Source organism: Setaria viridis, chromosome 7 (genome assembly GCF_005286985.2).
Source record: "Setaria viridis chromosome 7, Setaria_viridis_v4.0, whole genome shotgun sequence".
Classification (NCBI taxonomy): domain Eukaryota; kingdom Viridiplantae; phylum Streptophyta; class Magnoliopsida; order Poales; family Poaceae; genus Setaria; species Setaria viridis.
The window spans coordinates 26,462,754-26,480,826 of record NC_048269.2 but is presented as its reverse complement, the minus strand read 5'-3'; the positions used below and the strand labels follow the sequence as shown (position 1 = coordinate 26,480,826).

Genomic DNA, 18,073 nt, shown 5'->3' with positions numbered 1-18,073 from the left:
ATCCGAAGAGTCCAAGATCTGCAGGCCATTATTGCTCCAGCTGCTGCACATTTGTCGAAAGGCCCGAAATCACACCAGTTCATTGCAGTCCGCGGGATTTGCATTTCGCGGCATGTATAGCAAGCTTCCAAAATCCAAATGCCAACTGGTGTGGTGGCGTTACTACTCCACGTCAAGCCCACCTCCTAATTTTTGTCCCTCCCTCCCCCGCCGGCCTGAGAAAGAACCCAACGCGATCGAATTCTGTTGCCTCCTCCGCTCGCTGCCAGCCAAATTCAATTGCACGGCGGCGGCGTTCTCCCCTTCCTTCCGTTTCGAGTTTTGACAGCAGTAGCAATTCGCGATTCCTCAATTTCTCCAGTCAATCTCTCTCCATCTCGCCCCCACCAGGCCCCTCCCCCATGGACATGGACGCCGCCGTCTCCACCCTCACCGCGCTCTCCATCTTCGCGAGCACCGTCGAACACGGTCGGCGCCCGCTTTCTCCATAGTTTTCCTCCCGGCGCACGACGTGTGTGACTGACGCGCGGTGTTTTTCTTTTCCCCCCTTTCTCTGTCCGTGCAGCCGCCTTCAGGAGCGTGCACGGGTACAGGGTGATCGGGAGGAAAGATGGGAAATGGGTCCGGTGGGAGAGGTGGGTGGAGCGGCAGTTCGTCCTCTCCCTCTCCGTCCCGCCGTGCCGCGAGGTCGCCGTCCCCGCCGCCTCGCCGCGGATACTGATGGCGGGGTGGCGCGGCCGGCCGGTGTTCCGCGAGGGTCAGACCGTGGGCACCTGGCGGTGCATTGTGGCGTTCGATTCCGTCGCCGCCGTCAAGCCGTCCTCCCCGCCGCCGCCCGTGCTCTCCCCCTTAGTGTACGGATTATCAGATCACATGAGCTCGAAATTGATGCTGCGTTGCTGTCGCATAATGCTTTGATTTTTTGGGGCTTCCAATTCTGTTTTCCCAGGAAGTAGAACTGATGATTGATTCTGAAACTTTCGATCTTGTTCTTTCAGGAATCCACAGCTGGAGTGTCTACCTAATCTGTACAAGGACCTGCAAAAGGTTTTTCAGTTTCAGAAGGTGGAAAAGGTCCCACGGCGCGTTCTCCGTGATGCAAAAGAGCAACCAATCCATTCTGGTGAGCAGGAGAAAACTTCTGATGAAGCTGATTCATCAGGGTCTGATTCTGATGGGGATACTCAATCTGATAAAGGTGATTTTTTTTCTCTTCCTTAATTTGGAAATCTGTTTGGAACGAGTCTTAAATTTCTTTAGAGAAACTCTGTTTATCTGTCGAGGATTTCTTTAGCAAAAATTATTCCGATTTGCAATGTTCTAGCATAAGGAAAAAAAATGTTCTGGCAATAAAATAAAAATGTTCCAGGTAGAGAAATAAAACGTTCTTAAAAAGATCAGGTGTGAAAAATTTTGTAGCAAAAATCTGTCGAATTTGCAATGTTCTGATCTAAGAAAAAATGTTCCAGGCTTCCAGCTATGAAATAAAATGTTCCAATTTCGTTTCACCTTGGAGTGCTCATGAAATGTGTCAACAAATAAATAGATAGTCCCCTTTCTTTATTGTACCAGGACCTGCACCCCATATCAGAATCTAACGCCTTTGTGTATTTCAAGTAGTATTTGGCATGTGTTTATGACAATTTTTTCAGACTTCAAGTCGTATTTAACACTTAAATTCCAAGCCATATCTAGCATGCGTTAGATTCTGGTTCTGGCACTTTTGTTGGATTCCAAGTCATATTTGGCGCGTGCAATTTTTCTTTGCCGAATCGGACACTTGCACCCAAGTCCATTGTGTCCGACTTCGAGCAACTGCAGTTTGTGCCCGTGTTTTCTTTCTTTTTAATGCTACTGATCAATTGAAAGATGCCTTCCCCAATTTGGGACCACTTTCGTTCCTAACATTTTCTTTTTTTAGGGAATTTCTTGCTACCTTTGAATTTCCCCAGTAGAATTAATGAAAATGAAGCGTCTTGCACATACTGCTCTAGAATGGCTTGGACGTTGGTCACAGAGTTACTAGCTGTGCCAAATGGCATGATCAGTCAATATATTTTCTATTTATTGACCCAACGAGATTAGCAATTGCTAAAAAGAGCCACCCTATGTTGTATAACTTGATAGTTGGGGGAATAGGCAGGTGGTGAGTTGACACTGATAACCACTGGAGTCTTGGCAAGCTAGCAGTTCTTTCAGAGGAATTTAGCATTGCTGTTAATTTGAAAGTGGGTGTTGGACCAGGGTTCTGGGTTTGGGCCCGGCAAACATGGAGTTAGACTTGTAGGGGGGAGTCAGGATTTTTTTCAGTCCAATGTATCAGTTTCCTCCTAACATGGGACACTACTTATATGGTAGTGATGAGGAAAAAAAATCCTGACTTGTAGAAAGGAGTCAGGATTCTTACTTGATTCATTTTATTTGATAGGCTTTCAACATTACAGTTAATTAAGGAAGCATTGAATCAATAAAAAGATCAGCTTAATTGTAGCTGCATCCTCCCAAGTGGTATGGCAGTGAATGGCAAACTGGATGTGTTTGCAATGCATGAATAATAACAAACCAGCAGTTTCTCTAAACACGCGATAGACAAAGCTGCTGCAGGCGTCTACACTCTACAGAACCATATATGAGATTTTCACCCCATATGGCTCCTTGTTCAATTATTACGAACACCTGTCAGCGAGAAAAAGCAATTCAGATGGCTAAATATACTAGTTGGAACCATGTAAAGAGCGGAGCAATCAGGCTTTTTAATAAGCAAGAATTTAACCTGGTTACGGGCTCGTTGTACAAGATATTTCGTGCTAATTGAAAGGTGGTGCTTCTGTCAATTTCCTCAGAAACAAAAACTTAACACAGAAAGAGCTTTCTGGATGATTCAGCAAGATATCAATTTGTTGCGGCTAGCTGTGGGATAAGTAGAAACAGAAACCTTGATAGCCAGCTTTGATTGCTTAATATAGTGTTGTACTAAATTCAGCTTTTCCTGGTTCCTCTTTATTTAGAATTTCTCCTTGTCGCGTCTCCTCTTCATGACAACTTGTAATTACTCTTGCCCATCTTAAGTGACAAGACAGAGCTCCTGTTCCTAGAAAATGGTATTATGTCTCCCTATATGGTTTAAAATTGACACAACCATACATCTGTTCTCTTCATTTAAACAAATAGAGAGTGCAAAGAAAACTCTACCTATGCATGTAGCAGGATACCATAGCAGTCTCCAGTTTGATTTAAGGTGTCCTTGTGGTAACAGAACAGAAGGCTAACATGTGGCTAAGTTTTACATTCAGTAAACTGAAAAGTTATTTTGTCCCCGAGATTAATTAGCTGTGCTTGTGGCACTTGCGTTTGTTAGTATTATATAGTAGTACTATTCATGGGCTCACCATAGTTGAAAAAGGAACTATGGAGTACTTTTCTATTGTTGTTCATGGAACTTCTTACATGCTTGTTCTTTTTTTGGACAAAACATATTTACCCAGACTTATATTGAATGTCCAGTCTTATAGATATTACCTGTTTGCATTCCATAATTTACTTCTTACTTCCTCTGCTGGTTAAAACTGTAAGAACAAAATCATAATCTGAAGAAGTATAGTACCTTTGTAAAGTGTCATTATGTTTGGGTTACTTCATTTCTCATGTCTCCTCTTTTGTTACTTGAATGTTTAATAGTATCAGTATGATGCATGCAGAACTTGCACCATCAGTTCAGAAGCAGCCGAGAGCCAACCGGAAGCATATAGATAGCATTACTTTGGTTGAAATAGCGCAGTACTTCCATCTTCCAATCAGAGAAGCGTCGAAGACTCTCAAGATTGGAGTAAGCATACTGAAGAGAAAATGCCGGAAATATGGGATACCTCGCTGGCCTCACCGCAAAATCAAATCTCTGGACTCCCTCATTCAAGACCTTGAGGTAAATCTGACAGTGCACTCTATTTCTCTTCACTTGTGAATTTGCCAGGGAACGTCTGTCGCAGTTGTGATGCTCTAACTTACTGACGCCTGCACAACTCATATTCTGTCACCCGTGCAGTATGTGCTTGAGGACGATCCAGAAGAGGATGGGCAGCAGGAGTTGCTGCAGATGGAGGAGGAGAAGCAGGCCGCTGCAATAAAGGCCCTCACGAAGCGGAAGAAGATGCTGGAGAGCGAGAAGGAGACCCTGCAGCAGAAGCCAGCCTTGGACCTGATGACTGAAACTAAGCAGTTCAGGGATGATGTTTTCAAGAGGAGATACAGGGCCAAAAGTGCTGCCATCGACATGGAGATGGAGATGGAGACGGAGTAGTATCTCTCCTTAGCTGATGATAGCTGTTGTAAAAATGTAGACTGGCTCAACCTGGTAGCGCAAAGATAATAACCGACCTATGTGTGCCACCAGGTTATCAGACTATACTAGCTGGTAGCTGCTCTTCATGACCTCTGTTGTGTTCTGATGGTGGTGCTGTTGTTGCGTTCTGCTGTGGCGGAACTGAACTACCTGAAGAATCGAACAACATAGCATGGTTGGATGCCGGTGTCTGCAGAAGTCATATAAATCAAGTGATTATTTTAGCATAATTTTATACAAGCGAATCATGTAGTACGTTTACCTTTCTGGCATTCTTAATCAGATTGATAGATGAAATCTTTCAATTTAAGAGCGTCCGTCCATGGAAGAAATTCTCCTTTGTCTGATAACTGAAGGCCTGAAGCCACGGAGGTTGGTCAGTGGGCATGATCAAGTCGTTAGACAGACGCCATGCTGCAGGAAATTTGTCTGCAAGTTCACGTGGCGACGCAACGCCGTTCCACGACATGTGTCCGAAATGCAAAAGGTTAATTTGCGCATTTGGCCGGACAAACAATACGTACCAGCCAGACCTTTTTGCTAAAGGTCAGATGTCCCTTTCAGGAACGGAATCAGGACCATCATCAGCGCTAATGCGAGTGGAATACGGGAAAAGAGAGGGAGAAGTGTTCAAGAAACGCAGCACCAGCCAGGTGCGATCATGACGATGCATAGCATGTGGTAATGACTAATAATGAGCTAATGTTCCAGGCCTTTCCATTTATACATGTTTTTTTTAATTTTTCCTTACACTACAGTAACACCATGAATTATTTCATCCTGTAAAAACTGCTCTCCTTTTCTTTTTACACTAGCAAACAAAGCCAAGCTCGAACTGATGATCGTTAACGTAACTGAAGAAACACGAGTGGTTGAGTACGTGTTTAGCTGTTGGGCATTTCTTTTTTCTTCCGAGAGAAACGTGCGGAGGCCTGGTGTGCACAATCAACTGAACCGCGTGGAAGTCGCGTCATCGCATTCGTTTGGCAGCGTTGTGGCTGCAGCTGAAACGGCTGCGGCTGTAGCTGCTATGGTGGAGCAGCTTTAGCTTCACTGGTGAAGCTAAAATCGTTCTGGAAAATATTTAGCAAAACGGCTTCTCCTCTTGTGTATTTAGGAATGGCTATGATAAATCAAATGTCATATATGCCCTTGACTACATGGATTGTTTGAATAGATGAATGGAATGCTAACATTTGTTTATAAATTTGAGTTCATTAGAAATTTAAAAAATAAAAGAATTATTGTTCAAGCAATAATAAAAAGGAATATTTTTCCTCTTTATTTTTTCTTTTTCCTTAATCCGGTCCACATCCTTCCATTCTTTTTTTTCTCTCTTTGTTTTTTCATTCTTTTTTTCTCTTTGTTTTTTTATTTCTCCACGCCACCGCAATCCATCATCATGACTCTTTCTGGCCGTTCGCTAATTTGAGTTCATTAGAAATTATAAATATAAATTAAAGGGATTTGTGCTCCTGTAATTAAAAAAAAGCATAATCCTTACATGCAATCATACGAGCTAATAATTATAAAAGTAGCCATGATCCTTATATAGCATGCAACCATATAAGCTAACTGACATGACATGATCAAGATGATATAGAAAGGAAGATTGCTCTAGCAAGATCATCTCGGAATTTATCCATGGTCTGATCATCAGTTTCCGTGTTGGATGTATCTCTAGCATCTTGAGAGACATAGTGCTTCCTATATCTTGAAGGTACAGTGGGCATATAATCGGGATTCCGATCGCATTTGCAGAAATCCTTATCTTATGCATGGTTTTCACGAATAAAGTTATGGAGACATGGTTGCGGCAACTATCATCATTTGCTTCTCCATTGGGTAACTCGGCATATTGAGAAGGATTCTCCACTTTATTTTCCACACACCAAAAAGCGCTCTACCACATTGCGAATACTTGAATGCAAATGGTTAAAATGCTCTTGCTCACCATTTGGAGCAGGACCTCTCCTCCAATATGGCACATGATACCTTTCACCCTTGTATGGTGCCAAGTATCCAGGTCTATTTGGGTACCCGGCATCAACCATATAATACTTTCCTAAACACACATGTAAGAAATCAAGGTTGCGAGCTGCATGCATTTGTGTACAGATATGAGAAAAGATCAAGATAGGTGATCCGACATACCTAGAGGGGGGGTGTGGAAAGGTGGCGTGATCATGTCGAAGTGCATGGAAGAGAACATTAGTATTATGCATAGACCCGAGCGGGCCAATAGATGCATAAGTGAACCTCATGTCGAAATCAACAATACCAAAACATTTTGTGTCGCTTTGCCCTCCGGCCAATGTACCTAATAAGGTCCTCTGGACATGGTGTCGCTGAAATGTGAGTGCCATCTAAAACTCCAATGCAATCTTTAAAGTGTGGCATCATCCTACAATCATTACGAATCCTAGGATGTATAGTAGAGAAATTAGGATCAATTGGCTTTATATAGTCTGCACTTATAGCCACCATACATATTAATGCCTCCTCAAATTTTCTACTAATTATTTCTGCAGAGTGCTTGAATATACCATCTACACCACTGTTGGAAGTACCTTGCCCACACACAAGAAGGAAAATAGCCAATGATTCCATAGAACTCATATGAAGAGATGACTGTAGTCCATAATTACCAACTAACAGATCACGCAACTTGTAAAATAGAGATGCATTCATTCAGAACTGCTTATGACTTTCACCTGGAGTGTTCAGCATTTCCATTGTCCAACCGAATCCACTTTGTGCCGGAGTTCTAACATCATTCTTGTCATGGTATGTCATGAAGTACTTGCAAGAAATAAGAGCAGTGGCAAATTGACAATTCTGAGCAAACTGCAATAATCCTAGAGTGTTTTTAACCCATTCATCATAATCAGACATCTCATCATCAGAAGATTCAGACATGTTCATGATATAAACAACACTCATGAATTAACTAAAGGTGTACATATTTTAAATTAACTTATAGCATAGGGATTACAAAGTAGCATACATATTTCAAATGCATAGAAAATAGAATTGGAGCATACAGATTAGAGAGGCATATAAATAGAATTGGAGTATACATATTTGAAATTAAATTGTAGCATACATCAAAGGATACAAGATTGCATGGTACAAGCATGCAGCACAAACTACTTAGGCACATCATTTCTAGTCATCCATTCATACTTCCTCTTCAGCCAATCAAACCTCTCCTCAGGAGTATCCAGAGTCATGAACATCTCTCATTCAGCCCTCTTGGTAAAAACTAGAGATGCAACAAAATGGTCATTCGTCGAGGGAAGAGCCTCACAATCCTTAACCAAAGCCATGACATCCTTGATAAAACAACCAGATGTATCTTCCCTCCTTGAAATGGACTCACAAGATGCAGTTGTCCTCTCATTCATCTCCACAATCTTACCCATTTGTTCCTGAAACCAGGGACCTGTACTTGTCTTGGGTTTTCTTTCCCTTCATGTTACTAGCCCATCTACCTCTCTTTAAACCTTGCACACTCCTAGGTGTCACATCCTCCAGCTCTTTATCATCATCATTTTATGCTTCATCTTCGTCATCAATAGGAATTGGAGAACTGTCATGAGACAAGTTTGCTGGGGAAGGTGCTATGAAGCGGACCAATGTTCATCACCAGTATTCTTGAGGTCTTCAAACATAATGCTTAGCTGCTCTTCATTTTGTAATACTTTCAGCTTAAATCTGGTAGAGCCCTTTATATCCTGAAATGCAATAGTCAAATAACAATCATTTGCCATATTGTAAAATGAAAAATTTGAAACAACTGCAACTTGTAAAATTCTACTTACTTTTGCTGTTTTCTTCCACCAAGTCTCTGACATTACAATATTCTTCTCAGATTCATCCCATCCAATCCCGGTCTCCTTATTTTTCAATCCCAGTCTCCTTATTGCTTCCAAATACTATAATCTTGCTTCGACTTATCCCATTTATTCTTGAATTGCTTTCTAATATAGTCAATCTCAGTCCTTTCTTTAAACCTTGCTATCACATTCTTGTACCCGATCTTACTCAAATGAGTACTTGATCTATTTCCTTTTAAAACTTCATCAGCAAAAATCTCACAAACTATCCTATTGTTCTCATCACACCAATCAGCCAAGCTGTTGCCAACAAAATCAGTTTGATAAGGAAGCATAACATTCAACTACCATTCATGCTACTGTGATTCCTAAGATGCAATATTTTTTACTAAGGTAGCACTGCATGATGAAGGCATCATCTGCAGAATATCTATAAGCATATTATGATCCAGTTGCAAATGTTGAAGCTCTGCGTCATTAGATATCCAAAATAATAGATACATCCAGCTTAATTGAAAAGGTATCATGTTGGCAACCATAACTGGTCCAATCAATATAATTAAATTTGAGATCATTTTTTAACATAATGAATAGCAAGCAGTGATACAGTGTAACAGGTTATATAAACTAGTAGGATCATCGGATCCATACACATCTCAGCATGAGAAATGATTTTCCTTCAGACGGCGTGAAAATGAACAATATGCACAGTATGACTAACTAAATGAGCCAGCAAGATCATCAAACCATAACAGCCCACTGAGAAATCATTTCCTTCATAACACGCTATATGCACTAGACTTGTCAGAGATAAGAGCATGAAGAGTTAGTAGACTATGTAGTCTGTACAAAATCAAAACATCATTCAACTACTGTCATTACTGTGATTCCTAAGATGCTACTGTCATTTAACTACCATTCACACCATTCAGTTTGATGGCTCATGGTTGGCTGCTCACTGACTAGAATGCAACATTCAACTACCATTCCATCTACCAGTATGCTAATACGCCACGTTTCATTCAATTTTATTGGCACATTCATGCTAGACATATGTTCTTACCTTGGATCGGTGAGGTCAACGTCCACAGATGCAGGAGCAGGAGCTTTCCTAGACGCCGGTGGCGGCCTAGGTGCGCGGCCACCTCGCCAGCGAGTTGAGGAGCCCCGAACTGGACCAGAGCTGGCCCGAACCGGTAGCTGCTCGTCACCCCATTCGTTGGCTCCAACCTCCTGTGAAGCTGTCTCGTTGGTGGCTGGCGCTGGCGATCCACTGATGATGCCGGAAGTGCCAGGATTGGCACGGAACCAATCCGGCCCTAGAGCCTCCGCTGCTGCTCTGGCCTACCACTCCGACCATCCTCCGGGCATGCCTGTGCCTGCGGCCATGGCGGTGCTAGGCCATGTGCCGGAGGCCAGGCCCGCCGCTGCTGGGGCGCCAACCCAAGACCTAGCAGCGTGGCCGGTCTAGGTCGTGCCGTCCGCACCCCTGGTGGCTGCGCCTCCAGCCGCGCCGGCGACGCCGGGCCATGCGCTTGCGCCCCCTCCTGGGGGAACTCTGGCGGCGGCCAGCAACACGCCCAAGGGACCCGTCGGCGAGCCTCCCTGCCACAGGAACGGGTATGGGGCGCCGCCACTCCCTCTGCCAGCCGCATCTTGCAGACCGCCAACAGATCCGTCCCATCCAACGGGGGTCCTCTTCCGACCGGCGCCGCCGCCACCCTATCCTCCATTTTTTTCACCACCGACGTAGACCGTGAGGAGAGTGAGAGAGGAATCATGGCTTGGAGTGCGGAGATGATGAGGCCGTGCCGATTTAGAGGGCATGGGGGCAATTTGCGTGTAATTACTGCGAAGTCCAGGGGCATTTCCGTACTAAGTCCTGCGCGGACGGGGAGGAAGCCGCGGGGAGCTGGTTTTTCCGGCTTCGCCTCGCTAGTACAAATTGCAAAACGGCTGCGTGGGTGCTCCGTGGTAGAAGCTATTTTTGGAAGAGTGTTTGGTACAGTTTCTCCAGAAACCGCTCGAGAAGCTGTCCAATAAACCCTACTAAAAAGGCCCTTAGTATGGTCCTGGTAGTATCATGCTATCATCACAATGCAACGCGAGATACGGCCATCTATCGCCACAATAAATTATTAGCAGGGGACACATTGTTACGTGAGAAAATCTGGACACGACTAGTATAATGCTAACTGGTAGTATAAATTAACTTGGCAAGTCAGAGGGTGTTTGGATACTAGTGCTAAACTTTAGCAGTGTCACATCGGATGTTTGAATACTAATTAGGAGGACTAAACGTAAGTTAATTATAAAACTAATTGCAGAACCCTGTGCTAATTCGCGAGACAAATCTATTAAGCATAATTAATCATCATTAACAAATAGTGACTGTAGCACTACATTATCAAATCATGGACTAATTAGGTTTAATAGATTTGTCTCGCGAATTAGACTCCCTCTGTGCAATTAGTTTTGTAATTAGCCTATATTTAATACTCCTAATTAGCATCAAACATCCGATGTGATATGTGCTAAACTTTAGCGGGGAGTATCAAACGGAGCCTCAATCACCGATCAATGCATATGAAATGATATTCTCAGATCGATTCGATCTCGATACGTTAGTAGTAATGCTGCTCCTGCAGGACACGGATCGGCTAGAAGATGACACGATCCCATCAGATCTTGAGGCCTTTTGCCAAACAAAGTCAGCTTTGCTTGCCGATTGCACTTATAAAATCTGTACTAACACACTGGTGCTTTTTATCCTAAACTTCTCTTTGTTAATAAAGGCACAAACTTTACATGAAACCCAATGAGATCAAGGTTAATGTTCAAAGCTGGGCCCCGCCCGCATACAAAAGACGGATGACCTGGGAACTTTGGTACTAGTGGTGGTAGGCTCTGCGTTCGCAAGACGGTCGGAGATGTCAGACGTGGACGATCTTCCAAGAAAAGTCTGAGCTGTGCCTCCTGAGCTTTGACCCTTGCAAGCTCACCAATCCGTTGAAGACGAGCAATTCCGAGATTTTGTTCATACGAGGCCCAGAGGGCAAAGCGAAAAGATACCGTATCCAAATATCCAATTGCTGGGATAAAGTAAAAAAGGTCGTGATATGCTCGTCCCAGCAGACGAGCATGGGTAGAAATGGTGGCACGTGCAGTTCAGGCAGGCTTCAGTATCGTCTGCGTCACAACAACAACAAAAAAAAGATCGCGCCGCGCTGTTTTTTCTTCACCGTGTGAAATGGCTGGTGAGAACAAAGATTTCCATTTCCACCTAACAAAATGGAGCGAGGCGTCTTCTTTTCCGTTTTGAGATAGGACGGATTGAGCTGTGAGCCCGGCTCTAGTTCTAGCTCAGCACTTGGAGAACCTGCACAGTGCACATCCCCGTATTATTTGCCCAGTGGGCTAAAATTCTCCCCCCTCGTCTGCGTGGCCGCCGTAACCTGACCTGACTTGACAAGTCTAGCACATGCCCAATAACTGCCTTCTCATCCTCTCTCTCGGACTCTCCCATGCAACTTGCCTCGAAATCCATCTGTAGCTGTGCCGTGCCCGTGCCAGCGACATGAACGATTGAAAGGGAGGCGGAGGCTTGCTGCCAGTGCCAAGTTGCGAGAGCGTTTGACCTGCCCGAAGTAAACGCACAAGCCCTTTTCCTTTCCGACTCCTTCCTCGCCCTGGCGCTTTGTTAGGCCAAACAAAATGTTTTGAGCTGACACTCCCCATCTCGCCTCTCGCGCGCGCGCAGACTAGTACCGTGCCCCGCGGTGGCAGGCACCAAACCCATCGAAAGGTCTCCCATAACGCGTAAGCCTCGGCGATCGCACGGCCGCACGGGCCGCCGGCCGCGCGCCCCCTTTTATATCACGGCGCCACAGGACAGCGAGGCAAGGAGGGGTAGTGGTGGGCTGGTGGTGGCAGCTTCCGGAGACGCAAGAAACAGAGGAGGAATCCGCAGGAGGAGGCGTCGACCGAGCGGGCTCCCCGCTGCTGCTCCCATGGGGAACTGCCTCGGCTCGGAGGAAGCCGAATTGGAGGCCGTGAAGAACGTTGGCCGCCATGGGCAGACCCAAGGTACCCCCGCTTTCTTATTTGGCTTGCATTTCCTGCCTACTTCTTGCTAGCTAGCAGTCTTGAGTGCGACGCAAATCGTTTATTGGTTCTTCCTGCATCGGTTTAATTGGCGCTGATTTTTCCTGGTTCCTGACACACCATTCCATTTAGCTGAAGCACTTTCCAGATTCATGACGATCAATTTCTCCTTGTTTCTCTAACAGCACCTGCACGGGCGCTTCCGATGGCGGCACCGGAGCCGGACCCTTCGATGAGCTCATCATCGGAGCACCCGAGCAGCAGGTCCCCGGGGTCGTCCATGAGCAGCATCGCGACGACCCGGAGCGGCAGCAGCAGCAGCAGCCTGGCCGCGTACCCGGAGGGCCGGATCCTGGAGGCGCCCAACCTGCGCGTCTTCACCTTCGCGGAGCTCCGGTCGGCGACGCGCAACTTCAAGCCCGACACGGTGCTCGGCGAGGGCGGGTTCGGGCGGGTGTACAAGGGCTGGGTCGACGAGCGGACCATGAACCCCACGCGCTCCGGCATCGGCATGGTCGTCGCCGTCAAGAAGCTCAACCCCGAGAGCGTGCAGGGCCTCCAGGAGTGGCAGGTGCGTACACGCCGCTAGCGCCCACTCACCCAAAAACTAACCGCTGCTAGTTGCCTGCCGCGCCGATTGCCGACCACCGGCCGGCCGGTGAAGCCGACAGCGTCGTAAGCGGTTTAGCAACCGGAGCTCACTTGTACTGGTCGTCGGGGTCGGACTATTATTGGGGCCATCCGTCGCTCGCGACCAGATTCCAATCCCATCCACAGGCACAGCACACGCCCCGTGTGTTCACGTGGCCGGTGCCCCGGCCATCGTTTTCAAATGTTCATACGCCAAATGCTGCGCCGCTTCCCTGCGTGGGGAGGAGGAGAGCTAGCTGGCGCCGACCTGGCGGCCTGGGCCTAGCCTCGCTCGAGTTCCCAGCGTCCCCCCGCGGGAGATCCGCGTGGGTGCCCGTTCTGACGCCGCGGTCGCCGCCCGGCACGTTCGCGCTGGTGTTTTCTTTTCTTTTTGCTCGGCTGCTGTGCTGAGCTAACCCCTGACGTCGTAGCGCTGGCGGGATTTTTGCAGTCGGAGGTGAACTTTCTCGGGAGGCTGTCGCATCCGAACCTGGTGAGGCTGCTGGGGTACTGCGTGGAGGACAGGGAGCTGCTGCTCGTGTACGAGTTCATGCCCAAAGGCAACCTCGAGAATCATCTCTTTAGAAGTGAGTCCCCCTCCTTTTGGAATTTCTTTGTCTGTTTCCTCGCAAGTACACTGATTGATGATTTGATAAAGACCGGGTTGACTTTGTAGAAAACGATGGTTTTTTTGGCAAGCTTTACTTTCCCCATTCTTTTTCCTTATTCGGAGATGCACGTCGCAATCAGTTGATCTAAGCTACAGTTTAGCATCCTAACTTCCTAATAATGCTGAACTTGTTTTGGAAAAAAGTGGATGAAAATGAAATAACAAAATGTTTCCTGCAGAGGGTGGAGCCTTCGAACCCATCCCCTGGAACCTTCGGCTTCGGATAGCCATTGGTGCGGCCCGTGGTCTCGCGTTCCTCCACTCATCGGAGAGGCAGATCATCTACCGAGACTTCAAGGCTTCCAATATTCTCCTCGACACGGTATGAGTCATCACAGGTGTCTTTGGAAAATCGCGGAACCACCTACAGTAGCAGTACAAAATAAGCAAACCCTGGTTTCCCTTGCTGCAGAATTACAACGCCAAGCTCTCGGATTTCGGCCTCGCCAAGCACGGCCCTACCGGCGGCGACAGCCACGTCACGACGCGCGTCATGGGCACGTACGGCTACGCTGCCCCGGAGTACGTCGCCACAGGTACTTATCCATCCATCCACCGCGCGTACGCGCTCCCGTATTCCGTGCCGTATATGTCGCCGAGGCTTATACGAACATGCTCGCCGGCGTACGCCTCTCCTCTGCAGGGCACCTGTACGTGAAGAGCGACGTGTGGGCCTTCGGCGTGGTGCTGCTGGAGATGCTGACGGGCCTGCGCGCGCTGGACACGGGCCGCCCCGCGCAGCAGCACAACCTGGTGGACTGGGCCAAGCCGCACCTGGCGGACCGGCGGAAGCTGGCCCGGCTGGTCGACCCGAGGCTCGAGGGCCAGTACCCGTCCAAGGCCGCGCTGCAGGCGGCCCAGCTCTCGCTGCGCTGCCTCGAGGGGGACCCCAGGAGCCGGCCATCCATGGCCGAGGTCGTCGCTGCGCTCGAGGAGATCGAGCAGATCAAGGTGCGGCCCAAGGGCGGCGGCGCGCCGCGGGAGGAGCGGCGGGGCGCAACCGCTCGTCGCGCCCGAGGTCCGGCGGGTCCGGCCGGGCGGGGAGCAGCCACCACCACCACTCCCCGTCTCCAAGTATGAGGTAGCACGACGCTTGCAGTGTATCGGTAGCTTTTGCTGCAGATCTTTTCGGCAGCAATGGTGAAGGCCAGAAGGGCCTTGTATGTTCAGTTTGATCGTAGATGGCCCAAATGTTGGCTGGTACACGGGTTCAGGAATCAATAGGATGTTATTATTTTTCAATCTTCTTCTCTGGTTTCGCCAAACTTTGTTGTAAAAGAGGGCCGGCGCAGATACAGCATGCTCCTATGTAGTAGTAGTAGTATGAACTCGAACTCCTATGTAGAATAGTTAGCAGTTTCTGAAACAAAACTCATTTCATCGTGCGGCCTGTAACCAAAGCTACGGCGAACTTTAGATTGATTGCAGACGTCCCTTCTTTTTTTTAACGGAAAGGTTACCTTCCATTAATCACTGGCTCTAGGCCGGTCGCTAGAAACCAGAGCTAGAAACCAGAGCTGATACAAAGTCGATTTGCGGACGGCCTTGAGAGAAGCCATATTGGCATACTGCATTGTGCACTACGTATGGTATGAGCTACAGCTAGTGTGGTGTATTTCGATGCTGCAAGTCTGTGCCATATGAACAAAACCATGCTGCAGAGAGTCAAAAACACACACCTGTACAGTGCAGTCTCCCAATGTCCTCATCTCCTCGTTTCAAAAAAAAAAATGTCCTCATCTCCCGACTTTCCGCTTTTCACGCCAAATGCCTACTCATACAAGACCACACCGACAATTCTCTCCATGTGCCCTTAGTTTACGGGCATCGCTCGGTTTCCAGCTCCGGTCCTCCGAACGTTCCCGAGTTACACGGGAACATGCAGAGTTGTCTCAACGCAGCTCGTCACATACCAGGCCCATTCAGCTTGGTTTGATGGTCTCACCCACCACTGAGATGCATGAACGAAATCGGGTACGATTGGCGTGGCCCTTGCGATCTCTCTCAATCAGAAGGAACATTCATGGACGCTGACGGCTGACAACTGAACATTCCTGGGCTTCACTTACTACTAGAAACATGGCGCGGCGTTGCCGCGCGTAACGCTACCAGTGTTGGGTATGAGTTACCTTCTTTACCATCGTTGAAGAGGAACTTGGCTTGTGCAACTTTTTTTATGCGCACACGAAGCTTTGACTTGTAGAGATTACCAATTGATGTGCTATTTTATGCACTCATGATTACTGTTCAAAGTTACTCTAATTGGAGTACTGTGAGTTCTATGGGTAGCCAAAAATTGAAAGTAACACATGTCCATTTGAAAGCAGCATCGATTAATATCGTCTGGCTTTATGTACTTATATCGCTTTCCTGGATGGGATCTACTCTCATTTGCAATCAGAACGTTATGGAGCATTTGAAGGATGGTGAACCGAAGGTGCCAACTGCCAATGTCTAACAGAGATAAAAATTGAGCAAACCAGTATAACGTGAAAACAGCTTGGTTCAGCATAATTTTCGAGAAGTATTAAAATTTACATGATTAAGATGGATAGGTTTCTCAAACATATTCATACACACTACCATGTTTCTTTCTCAGTCTCTATTTATTTGTTTAGTCCAACTAAATTAACTAAGTTGTAATCTGTAGTTCTGTACCAACCTACTGTCTAAGCTTTCATTTATGAATCCTATTACACAATGAAATCTCGCCTAACAGAGGGAACAACTTAGGCACATTAAAGCCTAATCTAAGCATACTATAAATCTTGCATGCAAAAAGATTTGTACCTTTAAGCATGGCTTTAGTATTATCCATGTGCAGATCTGTTTGATATCAACCAAGCAAGACAATGAACATGCTGATTGCTAGGATTTCAATGATCTGCACTAGAGATATCAAGCTACCAATTTGATTGAGAAATTTTTTGAAGTATACAAGGATGCGTATCTTTTGGGTGCAAACAGCAGGGACGCAGGGTCGAATCTTGCAGCAGCAATTTTGAGGCTTAGACGTCCTCAGCGGCTCAGCCTGCTGCATCAATCAGACAATCAGCAGCGGTATTTGGTCAAACAACTTGCGTGCGTGCTCCTGAACACCCACCTACATCATCATTGATGGAAGAGCTTAGCTACATGCACAACAGTGGAGGCAGAGAGTATACAGGGGAGGTTGAGCGCATGCTGTCTAGGCACGCTCGGCGGCGTCTTCTCCGCAGCTGTAGAGCGGAGCTCCTCCGGTCCGGATGGAGATGGACGAGGCCTTGCGGGACGCATGGCGGAGGCGCGGAGCTCGAGCACGCCGTGGATCCCGCCCGCTTCGCAAGGGGCATCACTGCTTGGGCTCTCCGCCGCGGTCACCGCCTATGCTACACCGATACGGATATATCGGCCCGATACGGATACGTGGATACGTCAGTTTTCTGCAAAACTTAAGGGTACAAAGGCGTATCGAAGTATCGGATATGGATACGCGGATGCGTATCTGATACGTAATACAGGGTCACACCGCCTGGCGCCTGGAAAGCAACGGCGAGCTCTCGAGAAACATCGAGTAACCAGGACCGAGATCAACGGCAAGAGCAAGGCGCTGGCAAAGATCCGACGGCCGCGAAAACGAGCGACGTGGCTCAATAAGAATTTGAGAATGGCTCGCGACCTGACCAAGTTTCGTATATTAAAGATGCTTCCTTTACCTGGGTTCACTGACGAAGGTTCTTTTGGATAGCAGGGGTTAAACTTTATCTCCTATCATATTAGATGTTTGGATACGTATTAAATATAAACTAATTATAAACCTAATTGCACGGATGGAGGTTAATTCGTGAGATGAATCTATTAAACCTAATTAGTCCATGATTTGACAATGTGGTACTACCGTTTGCTAATGATGGATTAATTAGCCTTAATAGATTCGTCTCGCGAATTAGCTTAGGACTTCCGCAATTAGTTTTATAATTAGCTAATGTTTAGTCCTTCTAATTAACATCTGAACATTCGATATGACAAATGCTAAACTTTAGCCCGAGAATCTAAACACGCTCGAAGACAGCGGGGATCAACACATCAATCTCGCAACAAAATTGTGAGCAGTGTTGCATTAGGTTTAGGGGGTGTTTGATACCATGTGCTAAACTTTAGCACGTGTCACATAGGATGTTCGGATGCTAATTAGAAGGACTAAACATGAGCTAATTATAAAACTAATTGCAGCACCCCTAGGCTAATTCGCGAGACGAATCTATTAAGGCTAATTAATCCATCATTAGCAAATAGTTACTGTAGCACCACATTATCAAATCATGAATAAATTAGGCTTAATAGATTCATCTCACGAATTAGACTATATCTGTGCAATTAGTTTTTGTAATTAGCCTATGTTTAATACTTCAATTAGTATCAAACATCTGGGTACTAAACTTTAAACTTTAGCTCGTGGCACGTCTTGGTTGGCCTTGGACACGACGGGTTCCGTCCGGTCCCTGTGTGCCC

At 46.6% G+C, this 18,073-nt stretch overlaps 2 protein-coding genes and 1 long non-coding RNA gene across 4 annotated transcripts; 2 read left to right on the top strand and 1 right to left on the bottom strand.

The window, feature by feature from the left end:
• The first annotated feature begins 16 nt into the window (after positions 1 to 16).
• Positions 17 to 4,569, top strand: LOC117865043 (protein RKD5). Its single transcript, XM_034749119.2, has 5 exons — positions 17 to 468; positions 566 to 854; positions 999 to 1,198; positions 3,699 to 3,922; positions 4,043 to 4,569. Exons 1-5 carry the CDS (start codon positions 402 to 404, stop codon positions 4,295 to 4,297), a joined length of 1,035 nt encoding a protein of 344 aa, XP_034605010.1. The 5' UTR covers positions 17 to 401; the 3' UTR covers positions 4,298 to 4,569.
• A 7,191-nt stretch (positions 4,570 to 11,760) lies between these two features.
• LOC117862599 (probable serine/threonine-protein kinase PIX13) lies at positions 11,761 to 15,011 on the top strand. The gene is made up of 6 exons (XM_034746098.2): positions 11,761 to 12,264; positions 12,468 to 12,853; positions 13,364 to 13,499; positions 13,762 to 13,904; positions 13,995 to 14,118; positions 14,226 to 15,011. The coding sequence occupies exons 1-6, from the start codon at positions 12,189 to 12,191 to the stop codon at positions 14,660 to 14,662; spliced, it is 1,302 nt and encodes a 433-aa protein (XP_034601989.1). The 5' UTR covers positions 11,761 to 12,188; the 3' UTR covers positions 14,663 to 15,011.
• Positions 15,012 to 15,269: 258 nt separating this feature from the next.
• On the bottom strand, positions 15,270 to 17,317 carry LOC117862600 (uncharacterized). Of its 2 annotated transcripts, none has more exons than XR_004642016.2 (2): positions 16,686 to 17,317; positions 15,270 to 16,616 (listed from the first exon to the last, which is right to left on the bottom strand). It is a non-coding gene; the product is annotated as an uncharacterized lncRNA (long non-coding RNA). The 2 variants fall into 2 exon arrangements; XR_004642017.2 differs by having other exon boundaries at positions 15,270 to 16,613.
• Between the last annotated feature and the right edge of the window lie 756 nt (positions 17,318 to 18,073).